Here is a 25,795-nt window from a genome sequence, read left to right on the forward strand (position 1 = left end):
CCAATGAAGGGAGGTGACATTTTGCCCCCTACTTAGTGTGTGTGGTTTTTTTTTTCTTTTTTTTTTTTTAAGACAGTCTCACTCTGTTGCCCAGGCTGGAGTGCAGTGGCGTGATCTTGGCTCACTGCAACCTCTGCCTTCCAGGTTCAAGCGATTCTCCTGCCTTAGCCTCCCGAGTAGCTGGGATTACAGGTGCACGCCACCATGCCCAGCTATTTTCGTATTTTTAGTAGAGACAGGGTTTCACCACGTTGGCCAGGCTGGTCTCTGACTCCTGACCTTAAGTGATCTGCCCACCTCAGCCTCCCAAAGTGCTGGGATTACAGGTGTGTGCCACCATGTCCAGCTTATTTTTTGAGACAAGGTCTCGCTCTGTCACCCAGGCTAGAGTGCAGTGGTGCGATCTTGGCTCACTGCAACCTCTGCCTTCTGGGTTCAAGTAATTTTTATGCCTCAGCCTGCTGATTCTGGGATTACAGGCGCCCACTACCACGTCCAGGTAATTTTTGTATTTTTGGTAGAGACAGGTTTTCTCCATGGTGGCCAGGCTGGTCTCGAATTCTTGACCTCAAGTGATCTGCCCACCTCGGCCTACCAAAGTGTTGGGATTATAGGCATGAGCCACTGTACCCGGCCCACTTAGTGACTGTATGAGTAGGTGATGCCAGGATTAGAACCTGGGTCTCCTGTCTCCAAGTTCTCACAGTCTGCCTGGCCTCGAGGTTGTGCAGGCTCAGCAGAGCATGACAGAGTGAGGGATGCTCCAGGAGTGACAGCAGCAGTCAGCCAGTGGGCACTGTGCTGTGTCAGAGCTGGGGACTACACCCACATCTCCCTCCCACCCCCTCCACCATCATCCCCACATCTCTGCCTCCAGTGCCTACCCAGCTGCAGCAGGACGCCGTAAGGCTGGCTAACCATAGCACTGTTGCCTGCCTGCAACTGACTGGTCAGTAGGGCTTCTCCTCCTATGTGGAATAGGTAAGGAGTTGCTGGCCCTGTCTGCCCTGGGGACCAGAATACCTGATGGCTCCTCAGAGCTTCCTGGTGCAGTCACCCTCCCACACATGGGAAGGGCTGGGTGGCTGTTCAGCCTGTGTTTGTTTGCCTGGCCTGGTAGGTGGCCCCTGCCCACACTTGGGTCCCAGTCCTAGGTTCGGTTCCCAGATGTCCAGGGGTATCATGCTCTGGTGTCCCAGGCAGGCCTGGGTGAGAGCTGTTGCAGAGCAGTGTGTGGGCCAGGTCCTCACACGGGGTTACAGCTGCCCTCAGCAGGGGGCTTTGCAGGCACAACGTCACTGGCGTGCTGGTCATGGACTGATCTGGTGTCCAGCTTGGGGTGGGCAGATCCTGGGCCCTGCCCTCGACTCACAGGCTGCTCCAGCCCTGCCCCATCCCTGGCTCTGGGGAAGGTGAGGCTCAGCTCACAGAGCACAGCTCCCTGCCTCCCGGAGCTCCTGTTCCCATCCCGCTAGCAAATGCTTCTTTTCATTTCTCTCCCTTTGTTTTTTTTTTGTAGACCAAAGTGAAGGAGTTTGGAATTGACCCTCAAAACATGTTCGAGTTCTGGGATGTAAGTACAAGCACTTCTGCACTGGGTGAATTAAGTGTCCTTTGCCAAGTCATGGCTGTTGAGAGGCCCATGAGGTCAGGTCAGTGTTTATTGAGTACCTGCTGCATACCTAGCTTGGGGAAAGGTAGAGAGGCCCTCAGAGAGGCTTGGAGGGCAAGAGCAACCCAGGCAGGATGAGGGCTCCACTTCCACCTGAGGGCAGGCTGAGCTTGCAGGGCCACATGACACTCCCTTGGGTGCCTGCCTGCAACACCCACTGTGGGGTAACCCGAGTCCCCCTTGCCCCGCTCACAGAGTTGAGGTTGTGAGTTATTCTCAGTGATGACCTTTCTCTGAACTGCAGCCACCATCTGTAAAGGCCAAGGGCAGGGTGAGGCATGAGGTATGACCGGGTAGGCCTGGAAAGGAGCAACAGGAGCTGCAGGAGGAGCTGGGGGGTGGCGTAGAGGAGGCGCCAGGCTGGGGCAGCTTGCAGAGCAAACCCTGCCTTGAGTGACAGGGCTGCCGACCCCTCTGTAGCAACAGGTGGTCCGTGGGACCACCTCTGCTGGAGCCGAGCAGTGAGCCACAGCTTTCCTTGTGCACTTGCCTGAGCTCAGCAGTGGTGTGAGGAGGGCTCTGGCTGTGAAGCCCAGGGTGCAGGGGTGCAGTGCAGGGTGTGATGCGGGCACTGTGAATGCTGTGGGCACGGCCGGGCTTACGTGCAGGGCTCTAACACTGTGGCAGGCGCAGCAGAGAGGGCATTGCCCATTTGGTGGTTTTCCCACCTGGGGCTGTCTCCAGGCATTTGGACCAGAGGCCCTTTGCTTGGTGATGGCATCCACAGACATAACCTCATTCCTTTGAAAGCTCTAAAGGCCTTTTACTACCAGGGTCTGGGAGAGAATGAAGCCCTAATCCCTTAAGCCATCCACTGTGTATAATGAGTTAACTTCTTTCTAGAATGAGACTAGTTACATACCATCCTTGGAAGAATTGACGAGAGTCACTCAAGTCATTTTCTGCATCCTGTGGCTCAGATGCGGAACCCTGGTCAAGAGAGACTGTGCGGCTTCTAATAAATGTTGCATGCCTGATAATGGAGGGCAGGCACCTTCCACCTCCTCCTTGGGATCTGGAGCCTGAGCAGGTGGTGGGCAGGGATGTGTGGGTGCTGCTGCCAGCCAAGGAGCCAAGCAGATCGGGGTGTCCTTGCTCGTCACCACCCAGCATGTAGAGATGAGTTAGGGTGTGGCTTAAGGAGAGGATGGGTCTGGCCTCCCAGGTAAGGCCTAGGAATGATAGCTGGACACAGGAACATGGGGCCAGGGCTGGCTGGTGAGACCTAAGTGGAGGCCTCCTGGGCCAGGCTAGACAGCCCACAGCGGCTGGAGGAGGGACCTGCCTGAGTTACTAGAGTGTATCCTGCTGAATCAAGAAGGTGATATCTGAAGAACCCAGGGATAGGAGCAGGCGAAGTTCCTGCAGGTGGGGTCTCGGGTGAACTACAGCCATCAGCTCAGGCCTAGGGATGCAGTGCTGGCCCTCAGGTGAGATCAGAAGAGTCCCGTCTGGTAGGGGTATGTAGAAGAGGTAATTCTTGGTCCGCCAGGGCCAGTTTTGTGGCAGCCATGGGTGTTGGGATCAGGCAGGGGTGTGGTGGGAAACCATGGGGTCTCTCAGGGCTCGGCCAGGGTCAGCGCACGCCACAGGGCCAGTTTTGGCTGGAGAGGCCTGAAGCCGAGCCAGAGCAGGTCCAGGTGAGTTCTAAAGAGGAGCCAGGGCAGGAGAGGGACCCATAGGTCTGTGAATTCCAGAGGAGAGGCAGGTATTTAGAGGTGGTTCTGTCAGGTGAAGTCTGAGGAGCCAAAGCTATGTATGTGCATATGTCAGCCGGGCTCTGTGGGAGGTGGTGTAGACCTATGGCATGGGACAGGTGTGCACGCTGGGATCTCTGGCCGGTTCCGAAAAGTGAGGATCAGGTAGTGGGTGGCTGATTGCACAAGTGGGGTGTTTAGAACCCAGGATTAGGGACACACAGGTCAGCACCTGCTTCTCAGCATCCTGACTGGGTGTGATGGGCAGAGCTCAGGGCGTCAGAGGCCTCTGAGAATTCGTGACTGAAGTCCAAGTCTGTGGCATCAGGGTCTGCAGAGCCCAGATGCGGGAGAGGTAGGAATGTACCTGGTGATATGAGGCAAGGACAGGGGAGCTGGGGCAGGTGAGGCAGGCAGGTGGCATGAGGAGCTGTGCTGGGTGGGTGCGGTCTGAGTGGCTCAGGTTGGGTAAAGGGCCAGAGACCTGGGTCTACAGGGCAGACATCAAGGCTGAGCCAGTCAGACAGTGTTTGTCAACACTGGGCTCTCACCAGGCTCCCTCAGGCCGAGGTCAGCAGCCAGGGATTTGTCATGTGTGAGGCAAGTGTCTGTTCAGGTTAGGTGTGTATAATGCAGCCTTTCAGAGCCGCGTCTGTCTGAGGTCCTAGGAGCTGGAATCAGACAGGTTTGTATGGCTGGGTTTCTAGGGGAGGCCTGAGGAGCCAAGACTGTACTCAGGTAGGCAGAACTGGACCAGTCTGGTAAGGACGTTGGAGCTAAAGATAGGCAGACAGGTCGAGCTGGGTCTGACAAGTGAGGGCTGAAAATCTGTGATTGGGTCCAGGTTGGAGCTGTGTCCTTGGGCGATGTCTGAGCAGCTCTGGTGGGTGAGCCTGGGTCCCCTGGGAAGAGACCAGACAAAGGGATGGGGTCAGACAAAGGGATGACGAACCGCATCCGTCAGAAAGGTGGATGAAGCCTGGGTCTGGTCGAGGTACGTAGAGCAGATCTAGCAGGCGAGGTTTCAGGGGTTAAGGTGAGACACAGGTATGTATTTTTGGGTCTCACAGGTTAAGGTCCGAGCCACTGAGGTCAGGCCCTGGTTTGTATCCCAAGACCGAGAAGCTGTGTTAAGCATGGTGGGTAGAGTTTGTCGGGTGACATCTATGAAACCAGGGGCATGCAAAGATAGGTTGACCGGAACAGCCATGGTCAAACCAATTAAACTGTCCTGCAGTTGAGGTCAGGCACAGGTAGAGAGAACGGATCTATCAGGTGAGGCCCAAGGAGTCCGGGTTAGGCTCATCTAGAAAGACCTGGATGTGGTAGATGACCTCTGAGGATATGAAGTTGAAGGCAGGTGGATAGAGCCAGGTCTCTCAGGAGGTCTGAGGAGCTGGGATCTGGCACAGTGAGCAGGTCTGGATTTCCCAGGTGGTGTCAAGACAGGTGGGTAGGCCAGGCACAGTGGCTCACACCTATAATCCCAGCACTTTGGAAGGCCAAGGCAGGCAGATCAGTTGAAGTCAAGAGCTCGAGACCAGCCTGGCCAGCATAGCGAAACCCCGTCTCTACTAAAACTACAAAAATTAGCCAGGCATGGTGGTGCATGCCTACAGTCCTAGCTACTTGGGAGGCTGAGGCACCAGAATTGCTTGAACTGGGGAGGCACAGTGAGCCAAGATCGTGCTACTGCACTCCAGCCTGGGTGACAGTGAGACTATCTCCAAAAAAAAAAAAAAAAAAAGCGGGGGTTGGGTGTGGTGGCTCATGCCTGTAATCCCAGCACTTTGGGAGGCCAAGGTGGGTGGATCATCTGAGGTCAGGAGTTCAAGACCAGCCTGGCCAACATGGTGACGGGGTGAAACCCCATTTCTACTAAAAAATACAAAAATTAGCTGGGTGTGGTGGCACACGCCTGTAATCCCAGCTACTCAGGAGGCTGAGGCAGGAGAATTGCTTGAACCCGGGAGGTGGGGTTTGCAGTGAGCCGAGATCATGCCACTGCACTCCAACTTGGGCAACAAGAGTGAAACTTTGTCTCAAACAAAAAACAAAAAAAAAAAAAAGAAAAAAGATGGGTGGGTAGAAGTTCTTCTCCTGGGTGAGGTTGAGGAGCTGTGGCCAGGTACAGGTATGTAGGTATGTGGAATTGAGTTTCTTGGGTGAGGTCTTTGGAGCCTGGCCCAGGTACATCTTCGGGTCTATCAGGTCTGAAGAACGGGAGTTAAACACAGGTGTGTAGAACAGGGTTTGGCAGGTAAGGTCTTTGGAGCCAGGATCAGGGCAGCTTCACAAAGCTGAGTGTGTTCATGAGACCTAAAAAGTCATAGTCAAGCCCAGGTAAGAAGAACCAAGTGTGTTGGATGAGGTGTAAGCAGCTGAGGTGTGAAGTAGAGGTAGGCAGAGCTGGCCCACAAGGTACAAGCTCAGGAACCCTCATCACATGCAGGTAGGGGGTGCTGGTCCACCAGGTACAAGCCCAGGAGCCAGCATTGAGCACAGGTAGGCAGACTTGGCCCACCAAGTATGATCTGAAGAGCCAACATCAGGCTCAGGTAGGTAGATCTGGCCAGGTGTACTCCAAAGAGCCAGAGTCAAACACAGGTAGGTAGAGATAGTCTTTCAGGTGTGGTTTAAGGAGCCAAGGTCAAGTACAGGTAGGTAGAGCTGGCCCACTGGGTGTGGTTTGAGGAGCCAGGGTAAGCACAGGTAGGCAAAGCCAGCCCACCAGGTATGGTCTGAGGAGCCAGGGTCAGACTCAGGTAGGTAGAGCTGCCTGCCAGGTATGGTCTGAAGAGCCAGGATCAAGTACAGGTAGGTAGTCTGGGTCACTAGGTGTAGTCTGAGAACCCAGTGAAAAGCTCAGGTAGGTAGAGATAGCCTTTCAGGTGTGGTCTGAGAACCCAGGGTCAAGCACAGGTATGTAGAGATAGCCTTTCAGGTGTGGTCTGAGAACCCAGGTTCAAGCACAGGTAGGTAGAGATAGCCTTTCACGTGTGGTCTGAGAACCCAGGTTCAAGCACAGGTAGGTAGAGATAGCCTTTCACGTGTGGTCTGAGAACCCAGGTTCAAGCACAGGTAGGTAGAGATAGCCTTTCAGGTGTGGTCTGAGAACCCAGGTTCAAGCACAGGTAGGTAGAGATAGCCTTTCAGGTGTGGTCTGAGAACCCAGGGTCAAGCACAGGTAGGTAGAGATAGCCTTTCAGGTGTGGTCTGAGAACCCAGGGTCAAGCACAGGGAGGTAGAGATAGCCTTTCACGTGTGGTCTGAGAACTCAGGGTCAAGCACAGGGAGGTAGAGATAGCCTTTCAGGTGTGGTCTGAGAACCCAGGGTCAAGCACAGGTAGGTAGAGATAGCCTTTCACGTGTGGTCTGAGAACCCAGGGTCAAGCACAGGGAGGTAGAGATAGCCTTTCACGTGTGGTCTGAGAACTCAGGGTCAAGCACAGGGAGGTAGAGATAGCCTTTCAGGTGTGGTCTGAGAACCCAGGGTCAAGCACAGGTAGGTAGAGATAGCCTTTCAGGTGTGGTCTGAGAACCCAGGGTCAAGCACAGGGAGGTAGAGATAGCCTTTCACGTGTGGTCTGAGAACTCAGGGTCAAGCACAGGGAGGTAGAGATAGCCTTTCAGGTGTGGTCTGAGAACCCAGGGTCAAGCACAGGTAGGCAGAGCTGGCCCACCATGTGTGGTCTGAGGAGCCAGGGTCAGGCAGGTAGACAAAACTGGTCTGCCAGGAGTAGTCTCTTGAAGGAGAGCTGAGGAGTTAGGTTGAATGCAGGTAGATAGAGTTGGCTCTTTCAGGAGTTGGATTCAGGCACAGGAATGTGCCCCTGGGTGTTTGAGGTGAAGCCTGAAGAAGCAGAGTTGAGCCTAGGTGTATAGAGCGGCCTCCCAGGTCAACCCCATAGCATGGGGGTCTCTCTCTACAGGCAGGCAGAACATTGTGGGTTTCCTAGGAGGTCTGTGGCCTCTAAGTTAGACGTGGGTAGGTAGATGTATCTCTCTCAAGCAAGGACTTTGTAGCTAGAGGGACATACAGCTGGGGTCTTGCAGGTGAAGTCATTGGTGCGTGGTTCTGGCTCAGTTGTGCTGACTCAGTCTTAGGCCTGGGGACAGTGGGTTAGTCACAAGTTGGTAGAACTACACATCTCAGCTGGGGAGCACAGATAGGCAGAGATGTTCCATTTGATGAGATCTGAGGCTCCTCAGTGAGCTCATTGGTGCTGACGTTAAGCAGAGATTGGCAGCATTGGATCTGTCTGTGAGACATGAAAAGCCAAGCCAGACACAGGATGTGGACTGCCGAGGCCAGGCTCACATAAATAAAGCTGGACCCTGGGAGGCTGTAAGGAATCTGAGTTGGGCTTAGGCAAGGGAACCGGGTCTGTCAGTCAAGGTGTGAGGGGTCAGGTTATGTGAAGCCTGGTCTATCAGCTGAGATGTCTGGAACCCATCTTTGACAGGTGTATAACTCTGTAGCCTGAGGCACTGGAGTTGGACACAAATAGGCAGAACTAGGTCTCCCAGGTGAAACTATTGCATCGATGCTCAGTGCTGGTATGTTTATCTGGTGTTGTCAGTGAGTCTGCCGATGCAGGCTCAGTGCTGGTATGTTTACCTGATTATGTCAGTGAGTCTGTGGATCCAGGCTCAGTGCTGGTATATTTACTTGGTTGTGTCAGTGAGTCTACAGATCCAGGCTCAATGGTGGTATGTTTACCTGGTGTTGTCAGTGAGTCTGTGGATCCAGGCTCAGTGCTGGCATGTTGACCTGGTGTTGTCAGTGAGTCTGTGGATCCAGGGTCAGTGCTGGTATGTTTAGCTGACATTGGCAGTGAGTCCATGGATCCAGGCTCAGTGCTGGTATGTTGACCTGGTGTTGTCAGTGAGTCTGTGGATCCAGGCTCAGTGCTGGTATGTTGACCTAGCATTGGCAGTGAGTCTGTGGATTCAGGCTCAGTGCTGGTATGTTGACCTGACATTAGCAGTGAGTCTGTGGATCCAGGCTCAGTTCCACAGAGGTTGTATAAACATGGTCTTAGGTGGGTTCTTGACACCTGGGTTCAAGCACAAAAGTACTGCTGGGCTTGTTAGGTGAAGTGGGTGGGGTCTAGCACAGGAATGCATAATGGTGAGGCTGGCCAGGCCTGGGGAAGGTGGGTCAGACACAGGTGGGACCTTCGGTGGTAGGGTCAGACACAATTAGGTGAGTAGTGTGGGCTCTTATATCAAGGGAAAGCTGTAGTCATTGTAGGTGTTTGTACCTGGGTCTGCCTGGTGATGTCTGGGGAACCCTAAAGATCAGGTGGGACAGGTATCTGTTCTCAGCACCCTGGTCAGGTATGATAGACAGAGCTTAGGGTAATACAGAGGGCTGAGGATCTGTAACCAGTCCATGGTGTTGGTCTGCATCCAAGATGGCATTGTGCTCCAGTTGACATAGGGTCTGAGTTAAAAGTGAGGAAAGTTGCCAGGCGCTGTGGCTCACGCCTGTCATCCCAGCACTTTGGGAGGCCGAGGTGGGTGGATCACTTGAGGTCAGGAGTTTGAGACCAGTCTGGTCAACACAGTGAAACCCCATCTCCTAAAAATACAAAAATTAGCCATGCATGGTGGCACATGTCTGTAATCCCAGTTACTCAGGAGGCTGAGGCAGGAGAATTGCTTGAACCTGGCAGGCAGAGGTTGCAGTGAGCTGAGATCATGCCACCACACTCAGGCCTGGGCGACAGAGTGAGAGACCCTGTCTCAAAAAAAAAGAAAGTGAGTAAAGTGAGGAAAAAGGTAGATGATGGTTAGATAAGGTGAGATCTGGGGCACTGGGGCAGGTTAGGCCCAGAACATTGAACTGACTGAGGAGCTGCATCTATAATGTATGGTCTCAGAGGCCACTGCACTTAAAGGTGAGGTCTAGAGACCCATGTCTGCAGATTGAGGGTTCGGAGGCTCAGGTCAGACACTGCTTGGCATTGCTGGGCTGTCACAAAACTGGGATCTGAGGACCTGTTCTCAGCCAAGGTGAGTAGCCTGGACTCTGTCAGCCAGAGGGCTGGCTGTGTGCTGAAGTTTAGTTTCTAGAGCTGAGTCTGGGCTGGGTGTGGTGGCTCATGGCTGTAATCCCTGAGCTTCGGGAGGCTGAGATGGGAGGCTGAGGCCAGGTGTTCAAAACCTGCCTGGACAACAGAGCAAGACCCCATCTCTACAAAAAATTTAAAAAATAGTCAAGCATGGTGGTGTGTGCCTGTAGTCCCAGCTACTGGGGAGGCTGAGATGGGAGGATCACTTGAGCCCAGGAGTTTGAGGCTGCGGTGAGCTGTGATCATGCCACTGTACTCCACCTGGGCAACAGAGCAAGACCCTGTCTCTTAAAAAAAAAAGAAAAAAATAGAACTGCATCTGTTAGATGAGATGTGAGAGCCTATGTCAAGCATGATGTAGTCTGTAGGACTGCGTCTGTCAGGTAAGGTTCCCGGAAACCCAGAGCCTTTCCAAGTGTGTGGCCCCACCGGTCATCTCATTGCCCAAGCCAGAAACCTCTCGGCCACACTGGAGAGCTCCCAGAATGAGTCCTCTGCACTCGCCAGTCCATCTCCCGGGCTTCAAAGTGGCTTGTTTGCTTCTGTCCTTGCCTTAGCCGCAGACTGTTCTCAGTCCTCCCACCGTGCCTCTCAGCTTCCACCCTGTGGTCCCCACCCCTTCCTTTATCCTCTGGAAGGTGCTATGCTTCCCCCTGCCTCAGTGGGCTTCCAGGAGAGAATTAAGCCCTCACAGCCCAAGGCATCTACTGGATGTAATAAGTGGGCACCTCTCCTTCGTGTCTAGAAGGTTACTAGTCTTGGACTATCCTTGGGAGAACTGAGAAGTCACTCAGATCATTTTCTGTGGGCCTTAATTCTGTCACACTTGAGAAAGGCTGCTTTGGCCACGGGACCTTTGCATGTGCTGTTATGGCTGCTGGAATGCTCCCTCAGTGCTTCTCTGGGTCATGCCTCTTCGTTCTTGAGATCAAGGGTCAAGTACCCCTCAGGTTCCTTTTATAAGTGGCCTCAGCACCACGTTCCAATTTCTCCTCAGCACTTGTTTCTCAGTTTCACATTTATTGGCATGATTATTTGATGTATGTCTCTCTCCCACACTGTGTCCGTTGCCTGTGCTAGAAATGTGGGAGGTGCTCCATAAACAGCTGTTAGGAAGACATCCGTGAAGTTCTGAGGACTCTGATGGCACCACGTGGAGCTTGCAGGTGTGGCTTGAGAAGGTGCAGTGTGAATGGTAGGCCTAGGTGATAGGCCGAGAAGATCGGTCAAGCCCAGATATGACCCACTGGGCCTGTCAGTGTCCAGGAGGTGGGGTGAGGCACAGGTCTAAGGTTCTGGATCTGTCAGTACCACCTGAGGAGTTGGGAATGGGCACAGGTACAAAGTGATGAGTCTTCATTGTTCAACAAAGAATGGCACAGGTATGAGGATCTGGGTTTGTCAGTATCTGAGGATGTGGGGCCTGGCACAAGTATGAGGCACTGGGCCACTGTTCAAGCAGGTGGGCTGGGGAACAGAAATGTAGCTGTGGGTTTTTAATATCTGAGGAGACCCAGCCAAGTGTAGCAGAGAGCTGCTGGGTCTTTCATTGTCCAAGGAAGCATACCTGGGCACAAGTATGAGACTGAGAAGGTGGGTCCTGGCACCGGTACGGGTCTCTGGGTCTGCAAGTGTCTATGGAAGTAGGGCCTGGTACAGGTATGTGGTGCTGGAAGAGGTATCCAAGGAGGTGGGCTAAGTACAGGTATGACATCTGGGTCTTCCAGTGTGTGAGGAGGTAGGATCTGGTACAAGTATGAGGCCCTGGGTCTGCTGGTGTCTGAGGAGATAACAGCAGGTTACAGGTATGAGGCCCTGGGTCTGCTGGTGTCTGAGGAGGTAACATCTAGTACAGGTATGAGATCTGGGTCTTCCTGTGTCTGAGAAGGTAGCACCTGGCACAGGTATGAGGATCTGGGTCTTCCCAATGTTTGAGGAGGTAGCACCTGGCACAGGTATGAGGATCTGGGTCTTCCCGTGTCTGAGGAGGTAGCACCTGGCACAGGTATGAGAATCTGGGTCTTCCCGTGTCTGAGGAGGTAGCACCTGGCACAGGTATGAGGATCTGGGTCTTCCTGTGTCTGAGGAGGTAGCACCTGGCACAGGTATGAGGATCTGGGTCTTCCCGTGTCTGAGGAGGTAGCACCTGGCACAGGTATGAGGATATGGGTCTTCCAGTGTTTGAGGAGGTGAGTTTGGACTCAGGTTTGAGGCCCTTGGGCTTCCAGTGCCTGAGGAGATAGCATCTGGCACAGGTATGAAGCCCTGAGTCTTCTAGTGTCTGGGGAAGTGAGGCTGGTTACAAGTATGAGGATCTGTGTCCATCAGTATCTGAGGAGGTGGGATCGGGTCCTGGTATGAGGATCTGGGTCTGTCCATGTCTAAGGAGGTAAGATCTGGCCCTGGTATGAGGATCTAGGACTGTCCATGTCTGAGGAGTTACCATCTGGTACAGGAATGAGGATCTGGGTCTGTCAATATCGGAGGAGGTAGGAATCTGGTACAGGTATGAGGATCTGCATCTGTCAAAGTGTGAGGAGTTACCATCTGGTACAGGAATGAGGAGATGTGTCTTCCAGTGACTTAGGAGGTACGATCTCTTATAGGTATGAGGATCTGGGTCTGTCAATGTCTGAGGAGGTAGGATCTGGCCCTGGTATGAGAATCCGGGTCTGTCCATGTCTAAGCAGGTAGGACGTGTCCCTGGTATGAGGATCCGGGTCTGTCAATTTCTGAAGAGGTGGGAATTTGGTACATGTATGAGGATCTGGGTCTGTCAGTATCTGAGGAGGTAGGATCTGGTACAGTTGTGAGGATCTGGGTCTTCAGGTGTCTGAGGAGGTGGCATTTGGCACAAGTATGAGAATCTGGATCTTCTAGTGTCTGAGGAGGTGGGATCTGGTATTAATTATGAGAATCTGGTTCTGTCAGTGACTGAGGAGGTAGGATCTGGCATAAGCATGAGGATCTGGGTCTGTCAATGTCTGAGGAGGCAGGATCTGGTACAGGTATGAGGATCTGGGTCTGTCATGTCTGGAGGTAAGATCTGGCATGAGTATGAGGATTTGGTTCTGTTCATGTCTGAGGAGGTAGGATCTGGTGCAGGTATAAGGATCTGGGTCTTTCAATGTCTGAGAAGGTAGGATCTGGTACAGGTGTGAGGATCTGGGTCTGTTAATGTCTGAGGAGGTAGGATCTGGCACTGGTAAGAGGATCTGCATCTGTCAGTTTCTGAGGAGGTAGGATCTGGCCCTAGTAGGAAGATCTCGGTCTGTCAATTTCTGAGGAGGTGGGAACTGGCACAAGTATGAGGATCTGGGTCTGTCAATATCTGAGGACGTAGGATCTGGTGCAGATATAAGGATCTGGGTCTGTCAGGGTATGAGGAGGTAAGATCTGGTACAGTATTGAGGATTTGGGACTGTCCATGTCTGAGGAGGTAGGATCTGATGCACATATAAGGATCTGGGTCGGTCAGTGTCTAAGGATCTGGATCTGTCAATGCCTGAGGAGGTAGGATCTGATGCAGGTATAAGGATCTGGGTCGGTCAATATCTGAGGAGGTGTGATCTGGCCCTGGTATGATGATCTGTGTCTTCCAGTGTCCTAGGAGGTGGGATCTGGCCCTGGTGTGAGGATCTGGGTCTGTCAATATCTGAAGAGGTAGGAATCCGGTACAGGTATGGGATCTGCATCTGTCAATGTCTGAGGAGGTAGGACCTGGCCCTGGTATGAGGATCTGGGTCTGTCAACGTCTGAGGAGTTAGGAATCGTACAAGTATGAGGATCTGGGTCTTTCCATATCTGAGGAGGCAGGATCTGGATGTCTCCATATCTGAGGAGGTAGGATCTGGGTCTGTCCATGTCTGAGGAGGTAGGATCTGGCATGAATATGACGATTTGGGTCTGTCAATATCTGAAGAGGTAGGAATCTGGTACAGGTATGAAGATCTGCATCTATCAATGTCTGAGGAGGTAGGACCTGGCCCTGGTATGAGGATCTGGGTCTGTCAATGTCTGAGGAGGTTGGAATCGTACAAGTATGAGGATCTGGGTCTCTCCATGCCTGAGGAGGTAAGGTCTGGGTCTGTCCATGTCTGAGGAGGTAGGATCGAGGTCTCCCCATGTCTGAGGAGGTAGGATCTGGGTCTGTCCGTGTCTGAGGAGGTAGGCTCTTGCATGAATATGAGGACCTGGGTCTGTCCATGTCTGCAGAGGTAGGATCTGGTGCAGGTATAAGGATCTGGGTCTTTCCATGTCTGAGGAAATAGGATCTGGTACAGGTATGAGGATCTGGGTCTGTCAATATGCGAGGAGGTAGGATCTAGCCCTGGTTTGAGGATCTGGGTCTGTCCATGTCTGAGAAGGTAGGATGTAGCCCTGGTATGAGGCTTATGAGGATTTAGGTCTGTCAGTATCTGAGGAGTTAGGATCTGGGTGCAGGTACAGGTATGAGGATCTGGGTCTGTCAGTGTCTGAGGAGGTAGGATCTGGCCCCCATATGAGGCTCTGGGTTGCCCATGTCTGAGAAGGTAGGATCTGGCCCTGATAGGAGAATTATGAGGATCTGGATCTGTCAGTATCTGAGGAGGTAGGATCTGGTGCTGGTATGAGGATCGAGTCTGTCAGTGTCTGAGGAGGTAGGATTTGGTGCTGGTATGAGGATCTGAGTCTGTCAGTGTCTGAGGAGGTAGGATCTGGTACAGGTGTGAGGATCTGGGTCTCTCTATGTCTGAGCAGGTAGGATCTGGCATGAGTATGAGGATTTGGGTCTGTCCATGTCTGAGGAGGTAGGATCTGGTGCAGGTATAAGGATCTGGGTCTTTCAATGTCTGAGAAGGTAGGATCTGGCCCTGGTATGAGGATCTGAGGCTTTCAATATCTGAGGTGGTAGGGATCTGGTACAGGTATGAGTATCTGGGTCTCTCCATGTCTGAGAAGGTAGGAATCTGTTACAGGCATGAAGATCTGGGTCTGTCAATGTGTGAAGAGATAAGATCTGGCCCTGGTATGAGGATCTGTGTCTCCCCATGTCTGAGGAGGTAGGATCTGGATCTGCCTGTGTCTGAGGAGGTAGGATCTGGCATGAGTATGAGCATCTGGGTCTGTCCATGTCTGCAGAGGTAGGATCTGGTGCAGGTATGAGGATCTGGGTCTCTCCATGTCTGAGGAAGTAGGATCAGGTACAGGTATGAGGATCTGGGTCTGTCAGTATCTGAGGAGGTATGAATCTGGTACAGGTATGAGGATCTGGGTCTGTCTATGTCCAAGGAGGTAGGATCTGGTACAAGTGTGAAGATCTGGGTCTGTCTGTATCTGAGGAGGTAGGAATCTGGTACAGGTATGAAGATCTGGGTCTGCCAGTGTCTGAGGAGGTAGGATCTGGCCCTGGTATGAGGATCTGGGTCTGACCATGTCTGAGAAGGTAGGATCTGGCCCTGGTATGAGGCTTACGAGGATTTGGGTCTGTCAGTATCTGAGGAGGTAAGATCTGGGTGCGGGTACAGGTCTGAGGATCTGTTTTGTCAGTGTCTGAGGAGGTAGGATCTGGCCCCCTTATGAGGCTCTGGGTTGTTCATGTCTCAGACAGTAGGATCTGGCCCTGATAGGAGGATTATGAGGATCTGGGACTGTCAGTATCTGAGGAGGTAGGATCTGGATGCCGGTATAAGGATCTGGCTCTGTCAGTGTCTGAGGAGGTAGGATCTGGCGCTGGTATGAGGATGTGAGTCTGTCAATTCTGAGGAGGTAGGATTTGGTACAAGTGTGAAGATCTGGGTCTCTCTATGTCTGAGCAGGTAGGATCTCGTAAAAGTGTGAGGATCCAGGCCTGTCCATGTCTGAGGAGGTAGGATCTGGCATGACTATGAGGATCTGGGTCTGTCCATATCTGAGGAGGGAGGATCTGGGTCTTTCAATATCTGAGAAGGTAGGATCTGGCCCTGGTATGAGGATCTGAGTCTTTCAATATCTGAGGAGGTAGGAATCTAGTACAGGTATGAGTTTCTGGGTCTCTCCATGTCTGAGAAGGTAGGATCTGGCATGAGTATGAGGATTTGGGTCTGTCCATGTCTGAGGACGTAGAATCTGTCCCTGGTATGAGGATCTGAGTCTTTCAATATCTGAGGAGGGAGGAATCTAGTACAGGTATGAGTATCTGGGTCTCTCCCTGTCTGAGAAGGTAGGAATCTGTTACAGGCATGAAGATCTGGGTCTGTCAATTTGTGAAGAGGTAAGATCTGGCCCTGGTATGAGGATCGTGTCTCCCCATGTCAGAGGAGGTAGCATCTGGGTCTACCCCTGTCTTAGGAGGTAGGATCTGGCATGAGTATGAGGATCTGGGTCTGTCCATGTCTGAGGAGGTAGGATCTGGCACAGATATAAGGATCTGGATCTTTCAGTGTGTGAGAAGGTAGGATCTGGCCCTGGTATGAGGATCTGGGTCCGTCAATATCTGAGGAGGTAGGAATCCGGCCCTCGTATGCAGATGCGGGTCTCTCCATCTCTGAGGGGTTGAATCTGGTACAGGTATGAGGATCTGGGTCTGTCAGTGTCAGGAGGTAGGATCTGGCCCTAGTATGGGTATCTGGGTCTGTCCATGTCTGAGAAGGTAGGATCTGGCCCATTAGGATTGTGAGGATCTGAGTCTGTCAGTATCTGAGGAGGTAGGATCTGGGTGTGGGTATAAGGATCTGGATCTGTCGGTGTCTTAGGGGGTAAGATCTGGCCCTGGTATAAGGATCTAGGTCTTTCCATGTCTGAGGAAGTAGGATCTGGTACAGGTATGAGGATCTGGGTCTGTCAATATGTGAGGAGGTAGGATCTGTCCGTGGTATGAGGATCTGGGTCTGTCTGAGAAGGTAGGATCTGGCCCTGGTATGAGGATCTGGGTCTGACCATGTCTGAGAAGGTAGGATCTGGCCCTGGTATGAGGCTTATGAGGATCTGGGACTGTCAGCATCTGAGGAGGTAGGATCTGGGTGCCGGTATAAGGATCTGGATCTGTCAGTATCTGAGGAGGTAGGATCTGGCGCTGGTTTGAGGATCTGAGTCTGTCAGTGTCTGAGGAGGTAGGATTTGGTAGACGTGTGAAGATCTGGGTCTCTCTATGTCTGAGCAGGTAGGATCTGGTAAAAGTGTGAGGATCTGGGCCTGTCCATGTCTGAGGAGGTAGGATCTGGCATGAGTATGAGGATCTGGGTCTGTCCATATCTGAGGAGGTAGGATCTGGCGCAGGTATGAGGATCTGGTTCTTTCAATATCTGAGAAGGTAGGATCTGGCCCTGGTATGAGGATCTGAGTCTTTCAATATCTGAAGAGGTAGGAATCTAGTATAGGTATGAGGATCTGTGTCTCCCCATGTCTGAGGAGGTAGGATCTGGCATGAGTATGAGGATTTGGGTCTGTCCATGTCTGAGGAGGTAGGATCTGGGGCAGGTATAAGGATCTGGGTCTTTCAATGTGTGAGAAGGTAGGATCTGGCCCTGGTATGAGGATCTGAGTCTTTCAATATCTGAGGAGGTAGGAGTCTAGTACAGGTATGAGTATCTGGATCTCCCCATGTCTGAGAAGGTAGGAATCTGTTACTGGCATGAAGATCTGTGTCTGTCAATGTGTGAAGAGGTAAGCTCTGGCCCTGGTATGAGGATCTGGGTCTGTCCATGTCTGAGGAGGTAGGATCTGGTGCAGATATAAGGATCTGGCTCTTTCAATGTCTGAGAAGGTAGGATCTGGCCCTGGTATGAGGATCTGGGTCCGTCAATATCTGAGGAGGTAGGAATCCGGCCCTCGTATGAGGATGTGGGTCTCTCCATCTCTGAGGGGTTGAATCTGGTACAGGTATGAGGATCTGGGTCTGTCAGTGTCAGGAAGTAGGATCTGGCCCTGGTATGGGTATCTGGGTCTGTCCATGTCTGAGAAGGTAGGATCTGGCCCTGGTATGAGGATCTGAGTCTTTCAATATCTGAGGAGGTAGGAATCTAGTACAGGTATGAGTATCTGGATCTCCCCATGTCTGAGAAGGTAGAAATCTGTTATAGGCATGAAGATCTGGGTCTGTCAATGTGTGAAGAGGTAAGATCTGGCCCTGGTATGAGCATTGTGTCTCCCCATGTCTGAGGAGGTAGCGTCTGGGTCTACCCATGTCTTAGGAGGTAAGATCTGGCATGAGTATGAGGATCTGGGTCTGTCCATGTCTGATGAGGTAGGATCTGGTGCAGATATAAGGATCTGGCTCTTTCAATGTCTGAGAAGGTAGGATCTGGCCCTGGTATGAGAATCTGGGTCCGTCAATATCTGAGGAGGTAGGAATCCGGTCCCCGTATGCGGATGCGGGTCTCTCCATCTCTGAGGGGTTGAATCTGGCACAGGTATGAGGATCTGGGTCTCTCCATGTCTGAGGAAGTAGGATCAGGTACAGGTATGAGGATCTGGGTCTGTCAATATCTGAGGAGGTACGAATCTGGTACAGGTATGAGGATCTGGGTCTGTCTATGTCCGAGGCGGTAGGATCTTGTATAGGTGTGAAGATGCGGGTCTGTCTATATCTGAGGAGGTAGGAATCTGGTACAGGTATGAGGATCTGGGTCTTTCAGTGTCTGAGGAGGTAGGATCTGGCCCTGGTATGAGGATCTGGGTCTGACCATGTCTGAGAAGGTAGGATCTGGCCCTGATATGAGGCTTATGAGGATTTGGGTCTGTCAGTGTCTGAGGAGGTAGGATCTTGGTGCAGGTACAGGTTTGAGGATCTGTTTTGTCAGTATCTGAGGAGGTGGGATGTGGCCCTGGTATGAGGCTCTGGGTTGCTCATGGCTGAGACAGTAAGATCTGGCCCTAGGAGGATTAGGAGGATCTGGGACTGTCAGTATCTAAGGAGGTAGGATCTGGGTGCCGGTATTAGGATCTGGATCTGTCAGTATCTGAGGAGGTGGGATCTGGCGCTGGTATGAGGATCTGAGTCTGTCAATGTCTGAGGAGGTAGGATCTGGTACAAGTGTGAAGATCTGGGTCTCTGTATGTTTGATCAGGTAGGATCTGGTAAAAGTGTGAGGATCTGGGTCTGTCCATGTCTGGGGAGGTAGGATCTGGCGCAGATATAAGGATCTGGATCTTTCAATGTCTGAGAAGGTAGGATCTGGCCCTGGTATGAGGATCTGAGGCTTTCAATATCTGAGAAGGTAGGAATCTAGTACAGGTATGAGTATCTGGGTCTCTCCATGTCTGAGAAGGTAGAAATCTGTTATAGGCATGAAGATCTGGGTCTGTCAATGTGTGAAGAGGTAAGATCTGGCCCTGGTATGAGGATCTGTGTCTCCCCATGTCTGAGGAGGTAGCCTCTGGGTCTGCCCATGTCTTAGGAGGTAGGATCTGGCATGAGTATGAGGATCTGGGTTTGTCCATGTCTGCAGTGGTAGGATATGGAGCAGGTATAAGGATCTGGGTCTTTCAATGTTTGAGAAGGTAGGATCTGGCCCTGGTATGAGGATCTGGGTCTGTCAATATCTGAAGAGGTCGGAATCCGGCCCTTGTATGAGGATGTGGGTCTCTCCATCTCTGAGGGGGTTGAATCTTGTACAGGTATGAGATCTGGGTCTGTCAGTGTCTGAGGAGGTAGAATCTGATCCTGGTATGGGTATCTGGGTCTGTCCTTGTCTGAGAAGGTAGGATCTGGCCCATTAGGATTATGGGGATCTGGGTCTGTCAGTTTCTGGGGAGGTAGGATCCGGGTGCAGGTATAAGGATCTGGATCTGTCAGTGTCTTAGGAGGTAACATCTTGCCTTGGTATAAGGATCTAGGTCTCTCCATGTCTGCGGAAGTAGGATCTGGTACAGGTGTGAGGATCTGGATCTGTCAGTATCTGAGGAGGTAGGATCCGGGTGCAGGTATAAGGATCTGGATCTGTCAGTGTCTTAGAAGGTAAGCTCGGGCCCTGGTATAAGGATCTGGGTCTCTGCATGTCTAAGGAAGTAGGATCTGGTACAGGTATGAGGATCTGGGTCTGTCAATATTTGAGGAGGTAGGATCTGGCCGTGGTATGAGGATCTGGGTCTGTCCATGTCTGATAAGGTAGGATCTGGCCCTGGTATGAGGCTTATGAGGATTTAAGTCTGTCAGTATCTGAGGAGGTAGGATCTGGGTGTGATTAAAGGTATGAGGATCTGGGTGTGTCAGTGTCTGAGGAGGTAGGATCTGGCCCCCGTATGAGGCTCTGGGTTGCTCATGTCTGAGAAGGTAGGATCTGGCCTTGATAGGATTATGAGGATCTGGGTCTGTCAGTATCTGAGGAGGTAGGATCTGGCGCTGGTATGAGGATCGAGTCTGTCAGTGTCTGAGGAGGTAGGATCTGGTGCTGGTATGAGGATCGAGTCTGTCAGTGTCTGAGGAGGTAGGATCTGGTGCTGGTATGAGAATCAAGTCTGTCAGTGTCTGAGGAGGTGGATCTGGATCTGTCAGTATCTGAGGAGGTAGGATCTGGCCTTGGTTTGAGGAACTGGGTCGTTCAATATCTGAGGAGGTACGAATCTGATACAGGTATGAAGATCTGGTTCTCTCCATGTCTGGAGGTAGGATCTGGTACAAGTGTGAGGATCTGGGTCTATTTATATCTGAGGAGGTAGGATCTGTACAGGTGTGAGGATCTGGGTCTCTCTATTTCTGAGCAGGTAGGATCTGGTACAAGTGTAAGGATCTGGGTCTGTCCATGTCTGAGGAGGTAGGATCTGGAGCAGGTATAAGGATCTGGGTCTTTCAATGTCTGAGAAGGTAGGATCTGGCCATGGTATGAGGATCTGAGTCTTTCAATATCTGAGGAGATAGGAATCTAGTACAGGTGTGAGGATCTGGGTCTCTCCATGTTGGAAGAGGTAGGAATCTCTTACAGACATGAAGATCTGCGTCTGTCAATGTGTGAAGAGGTAAGACCTGGCCCTGGTATGAAGATCTCTGTCTCCCCATGTCTGAGAAGGTAGGATCTGGATCTGCCTGTGTCTGAGGAGGTAGGATCTGGCATGAGTATGAGGGTCTCGGTCTGTCCATGTCTGCAGAGGTAGGATCTGGCGCAGGTATGAGGATCTGGGTCTGTCAATATCTGAGGAAATACGAATCTGGAACAGGTATGAGGATCTGGGTCTGTTTATGTCTGAGGAGGTAGGATCTGGTACAGGTGTGAAGATCTGGATCTGTCTGTATCTGAGGAGGTAGGAATCTGGTACAGGTGTGAGGATCTGGGTCTGTCAGTGTCTGAGGAGGTAGGATCTGGCCCTGGTATGAGGATCTGGGTCTGACCATGTCTGAGAAGGTAGGATCTGGCCCTGGTATGAGGATTGAGTCTGTCAGTGTCTGAGGAGGTAGGATCAGGTGCTGGTATGAGGATCGAGTCTATCAGTGTCTGAGGAGGTAGGATCTGGGTGCTGGTTTAAGGATCTGGATCTGTCAGTATCTGAGGAGGTAGGATCTGGTGCTGGTATGGGTATCTGAGTCTGTCAATGTCTCAGGAGGTAGGATGTGGTACAAGTGTGAAGATCTGGATCTCTCTATGTCTGAGCAGGTAGGATCTGGTACAAGTGTGAGGATCTGGGCCTGTCCATATCTGAGGAGGTAGGATCTGGCACAGATATAAGGATCTGGATCTTTCAATATCTGAGAAGGTAGGATCTGGCCCTGGTATGAGGATCAGAGTCTGTCAATATCTGAGAAGGTAGGAATCTAGTACAGGTATGAAGATCTGGGTCTCTCCATGTCTGAGAAGGTAGAAATCTGTTATAGGCATGAAGATCTGGGTCTGTCAATGCGTGAAGAGATAAGATCTGGCCCTGGTATGAGGATCTGTGTCTCCCCATGTCTGAGGAGGTAGGATCTGGCATGAGTATGAGGATCTGGGTCTGTCCATGTCTGCAGAGGTAGGATCTGGGATGAGTATGAGGATCTGAGTCTGACCATGTCTGAGAAGGTAGGGTCTGGCCCTGGCATGAGGATCTGAGTCTTTCAATATCTAAGGAGTTATATACCAGGAATCTAGTACAGGTATGAGTATCTGGGTCTCTCCACGTCTGAGAAGGTAGGAATCTGTTATAGGCATGAAGATCTGGTTCTGTCAATGTGTGAAGAGGTAAGATCTGGCCCTGGTATGAGGATCTGGGTCTGTCAATATCTGGGGAGGTAGGAATCTGGCTCTCGTATGAGGATGTGGGTCTCTCCATCTCTGAGGGGGTTGAATCTGGTACAGGTATGAGGATCTGAGTCTGTCACTGTCTGAGGAAGTAGGATCTGACCCTGGTGTGGGTATCTGGGTCTGTCCATGTCTGAGAAGGTAGGATCTGGCCCATTAGGATTATGAGGCTCTGGGTCTGTCAGTATCTTAGGAGGTAGGATCCGGGTGCAGGTATAAGGATCTGGATCTGTCAGTGTCTTAGGAGGTAAGATGTGGCCCTGGTATGAGGATCTGAGTCTGTCCATGTCTGAGGAGGTAGGGTCTGGTACAGGTGTGAAGATCTGGGTCTCTCCATGTCTCAGGAAGTAGGATCTGGTACAGGTATGAGGATCTGGGTCTGTCCATGTCTGAGGAGGTAGGATCTGGCACAGATATAAGGATCTAGGTCTTTTAATGTCTGAGAAGGTAGGATCTGTCCCTCGTTTGAGGATCTAGGTCTTTCAATATCTGAGGAGGTAGGAATCTGGTACAGGTATGATGATCTGGGTCTGTCAAGTCTGAGGAGGTAGGACATTGCCCTGGTATACGGATCTGGGTCTCTTCATTTCTGAGGAGGTAAGAATCTGTTACAGGCCTGAGGATCTGGGTCTGTGAATGTCTGAGGAGGTAGGACCTGGCCCTGGTATGCAGAACTGGGTCTCTTCATGTCTGTGGAGGTAGGATCTGGGTCTTTCCATGTCTGCAGAGGTAGGATCTGGCATAACTATATCTGGCACAGATATAAGGATCTGGGTCTTTCAATGTCTGACAAGGTAGGATCTGGCCTTGGTATGAGGATCTGAGTTTGTCAGTATCTGAGGATGTACGAATCTAGTACAGGTATGAGGATCTGGGTCCGAGGGGGTAGGATATGGTACAAGTGTGAGGATCTAGGTCTGTCTATGTCTGAGGAGGTAGGAATCTGGTACAGGTTGGAGGATCTGGTTCTGTCAGTGTCTGAGGAGGTAGGATCTGGCCCTGGTATGAGGCTTATGAGGATTTGAGTCTGTCAGTATCTGAGGAGGTGGGATCTAGCTGCGGGTACAGGTATGAGGGTCTGGGTCTATCAGGGTCTGAGGAAGTAGGATCTGGCCCCTGTATGAGGCTCTGGGTTGTCCATGTCTGAGAAGGTAGGATCTGGCCCTGATAGGAGGATTATGAGGATCTGAGACTGTCAGTATCTGAGGAGGTAGGATCTGGGTGTGGGTATAAGGATCTGGATCTGTCAGTATCTGAGGAGGTAGGATCTGGGTGTGGGTATAAGGATCTGGATCTGTCAGTATCTGAGGAGGTAGGATCTGGCCTTGGTTTGAGGATCTGGGTCGTTCAATATCTGAGGAGGTACGAATCTGATACAGGTATGAAGATCTGGGTCTCTCCATATCTGGAGGTAGGATCTGGTACAAGTGTGAGGATCTGGGTCTGTTTATATCTGAGGAGGTAGGATCTGGTACAGGTATGAGGATCTGGGTCTGTCAGTGTCTGAGCAGGTGGGATCTGGTACAAGTGTGAAGATCTGGGTCTGTCCATGTCTGAGGAGTTAGGATCTGGAGCAGGCATAAGGGTCTGGGTCTTTTCATGTCTGAGAAGGTAGGATCTGGCCTTGGTATGAGGATCTGAGTCTTTCAATATCTGAAGAGGTAGGAATCTAGTACAGGTATGAGGATCTGGGTCTCTCCATGTCTGAGGAGGGAGGAATCTGTTACAGGCATGAGGATCTGGGTCTGTCAGTGTGTGAAGAGGTACGATCTGGCCTGGTATGATGATCTGTGTCTCCCCATGTCTGAGAAGGTAGGATCTGGATCTGTCCGTGTATGAGGAGGTAGGATCTGGCATGAGTATGAGGATCTGGGTCTGTCCACATATGCGGAGGTAGGATCTGGAGCAGGTATAAGGATCTGGGTATTTCAATGTCTGAGAGGGTAGGATCTGGCCCTGGTATGAGGATCTGGGTCTGTCAATATCTGAGGAGGTAGGAATCTGGCGCTCATATGAGGACGTGGATCTCTCCATCTCTGAGGGGGTTGAATCTGGTACAGGTGTGAGGATCTGGGTCAGTCAGTGTCTGAGGAGATAGGATCTTGCCCTGGTATGGGTATCTGGGTCTGTCCTTGTCTGAGAAGGTAGGATCTGACCCATTAGGATTATGAGGATCTGGGTCTGTTAGTATCTGAGGAAGTAGGATCTGGGTGCAGGTATAAGGATCTGGTACTGTCAGTATCTGAGGAGGTAGGATCTGGGTGCAGGTATAAGGATTTGGATCTGTCAGTGTCTGAGGAGGTAAGATCTGGCCCAGGTATGAGGATCTGAGTCTGTCCATGTCTGAGGAGGTAGGATGTGGTACTGGTGTGAAGATCTGGGTCTCTCCATGTCTCACGAAGTAGGATCTGGTACAGATATTGGGATCTGGGTCTGTCCATGTCTAAGGAGTTATGAATCTGGTACAGATATAAGGATCTGGGTGTGTTCGTGTCTGAGGAGGTAGGATTTGGTGCATGTATTAGGATCTGGGTCTGTCCATGTCTGAGGAGGTCGGATCTGGCATGGATATCAGGATCTAGATCTTTTAATGTCTGAGAAGGTAGGATCTGGCCCTTGTTTGAGGATCTCGGTCTTTCAATATCTGAGGAGGTAGGAATCTGGTACAGGTATGAGGATCTGGGTCTGTCAATGTCTGAGGAGGTAGGACCTGGCTGTGGTATATGGATCTGGGTCTCTTCATGTCTGAGGAGGTAGGAAACTGTTACAGGCATGAGGATCTGGGTCTGTCATTGTCTAAGGAGGTAGGATCTGGCCCCAGTATGAGGATCGGGGTCTGTCCATGTCTGAGAAGGTAGGATCTGACTGTGATATGAGGATTACGAACATATGGGTCTCTCAGTATCTGATGAGGTAGTATCTGGGTGCCAGTACAAGGATCTGGCAGTCAGTATCTGGGGAGGTAGGATCTGGCCCTGGTATGAGGATCTGAGTCTGTAAACGTCTGAGGAGGTGGGATCTGGTACAGGTGTGAGGATCTGGGTCCGTTCATGTCTGAGGAGGTAGGATTTGGTACACATATTAGTTTCTTGGTCTGCCCACATCTGAGGAGGTGGGACCTGGCCCTGGTATGAGGATCTGGGTCTCTTCATGTCTGTGGAGGTAGGATCTGGGTCTGTCCATGTCTGAGGAGGTAGGATCTGGCATGAGTATGAGGATCTGGCTCTGTCCATGTCTGGGGAAGTAGGATTTGGCGCAGATATAAGCATCTGGGTCTCTTAATGTCTGCGAAGGTAGGCTCTGGCCTTGGTATGAGGATCTGGGTCTGTCAATATCTGAGGAGGAATGAATCTAGTACAGGTATGAGGATCTGGGTCTCTCCATGTCTGAGAAGGTTGGCTGTGGTACAGGTATGAGGATCTGGGTCTGTCAGTGTCTGAGGAGGTAGGATTTGGTCCTGTTTTGAGGATCTGGGTCTATCCATGTCTGAAATGGTAGGATCTGGCCCATTAGGATTTTGAGGATCTGGGTCTGTCAGTATCTGAAGAGGTAGTATCTGGGTGCGGGTATAAGGATCTGTATCTGTCAGTATCTGAGGAGGTAGGATCTGACCCATTAGGATTTTGAGGATCTGGGTCTGTCAGTATCTGAAGAGGTAGTATCTGGGTGCGGGTATAAGGATCTGTATCTGTCAGTATCTGAGGAGGTAGGATCTGGCCGTGGTATGAGGATCTGAGTCTGTCAATTTCTGAGGAGGTAGGATCTGGTACAGGTATGAGGATCTTGGTCTGTCCATGTCTGAGGAGGTAGTATCTGGCACAGATATAAGGATCTGGGTCTGTCCATGTCTCAGGAGGTAGGACGGCGCAATTATAGGGATCTGGGTCTATCAGTGTCTGAGAATGTAGGATCTGGCCCTTGTATGAGGATCTGGGTCTTTCAGTATCTGAGGAGGTAGGAATTTGGTACAGGTATGAAGATCTGGGTCTCTTCATGACTGAGGAGGTAGGAGTCTGTTACAGGCATGAGGATCTGGGCCTGTCAATGTGTGAGGAGGTAAGATCTCTCCCTGGTATGACGATCTGGGCCTGTCAGTGTTTGAGGAGGTAGGAATCTGGTACACGTATGTGGATCTGCATCTGTCAATGTCTGAGGAGATAGGACCTGGCCCTGATTTGA

General features: G+C 51.4%; 1 protein-coding gene across 1 annotated transcript in view; it reads left to right on the forward strand.

The window, feature by feature from the left end:
* The window catches only part of GPI (glucose-6-phosphate isomerase), a 51,547-nt gene that overhangs the window by 14,705 nt on the left and 11,047 nt on the right, over positions 1–25,795 (forward strand). The window contains 1 exon segment of the mRNA NM_001280429.1: positions 1,520–1,573. Coding sequence (NP_001267358.1) covers positions 1,520–1,573 — 54 coding nt within the window.

Source organism: Pan troglodytes, chromosome 20 (assembly GCF_028858775.2).
Source record: "Pan troglodytes isolate AG18354 chromosome 20, NHGRI_mPanTro3-v2.0_pri, whole genome shotgun sequence".
NCBI lineage: Eukaryota > Metazoa > Chordata > Mammalia > Primates > Hominidae > Pan > Pan troglodytes.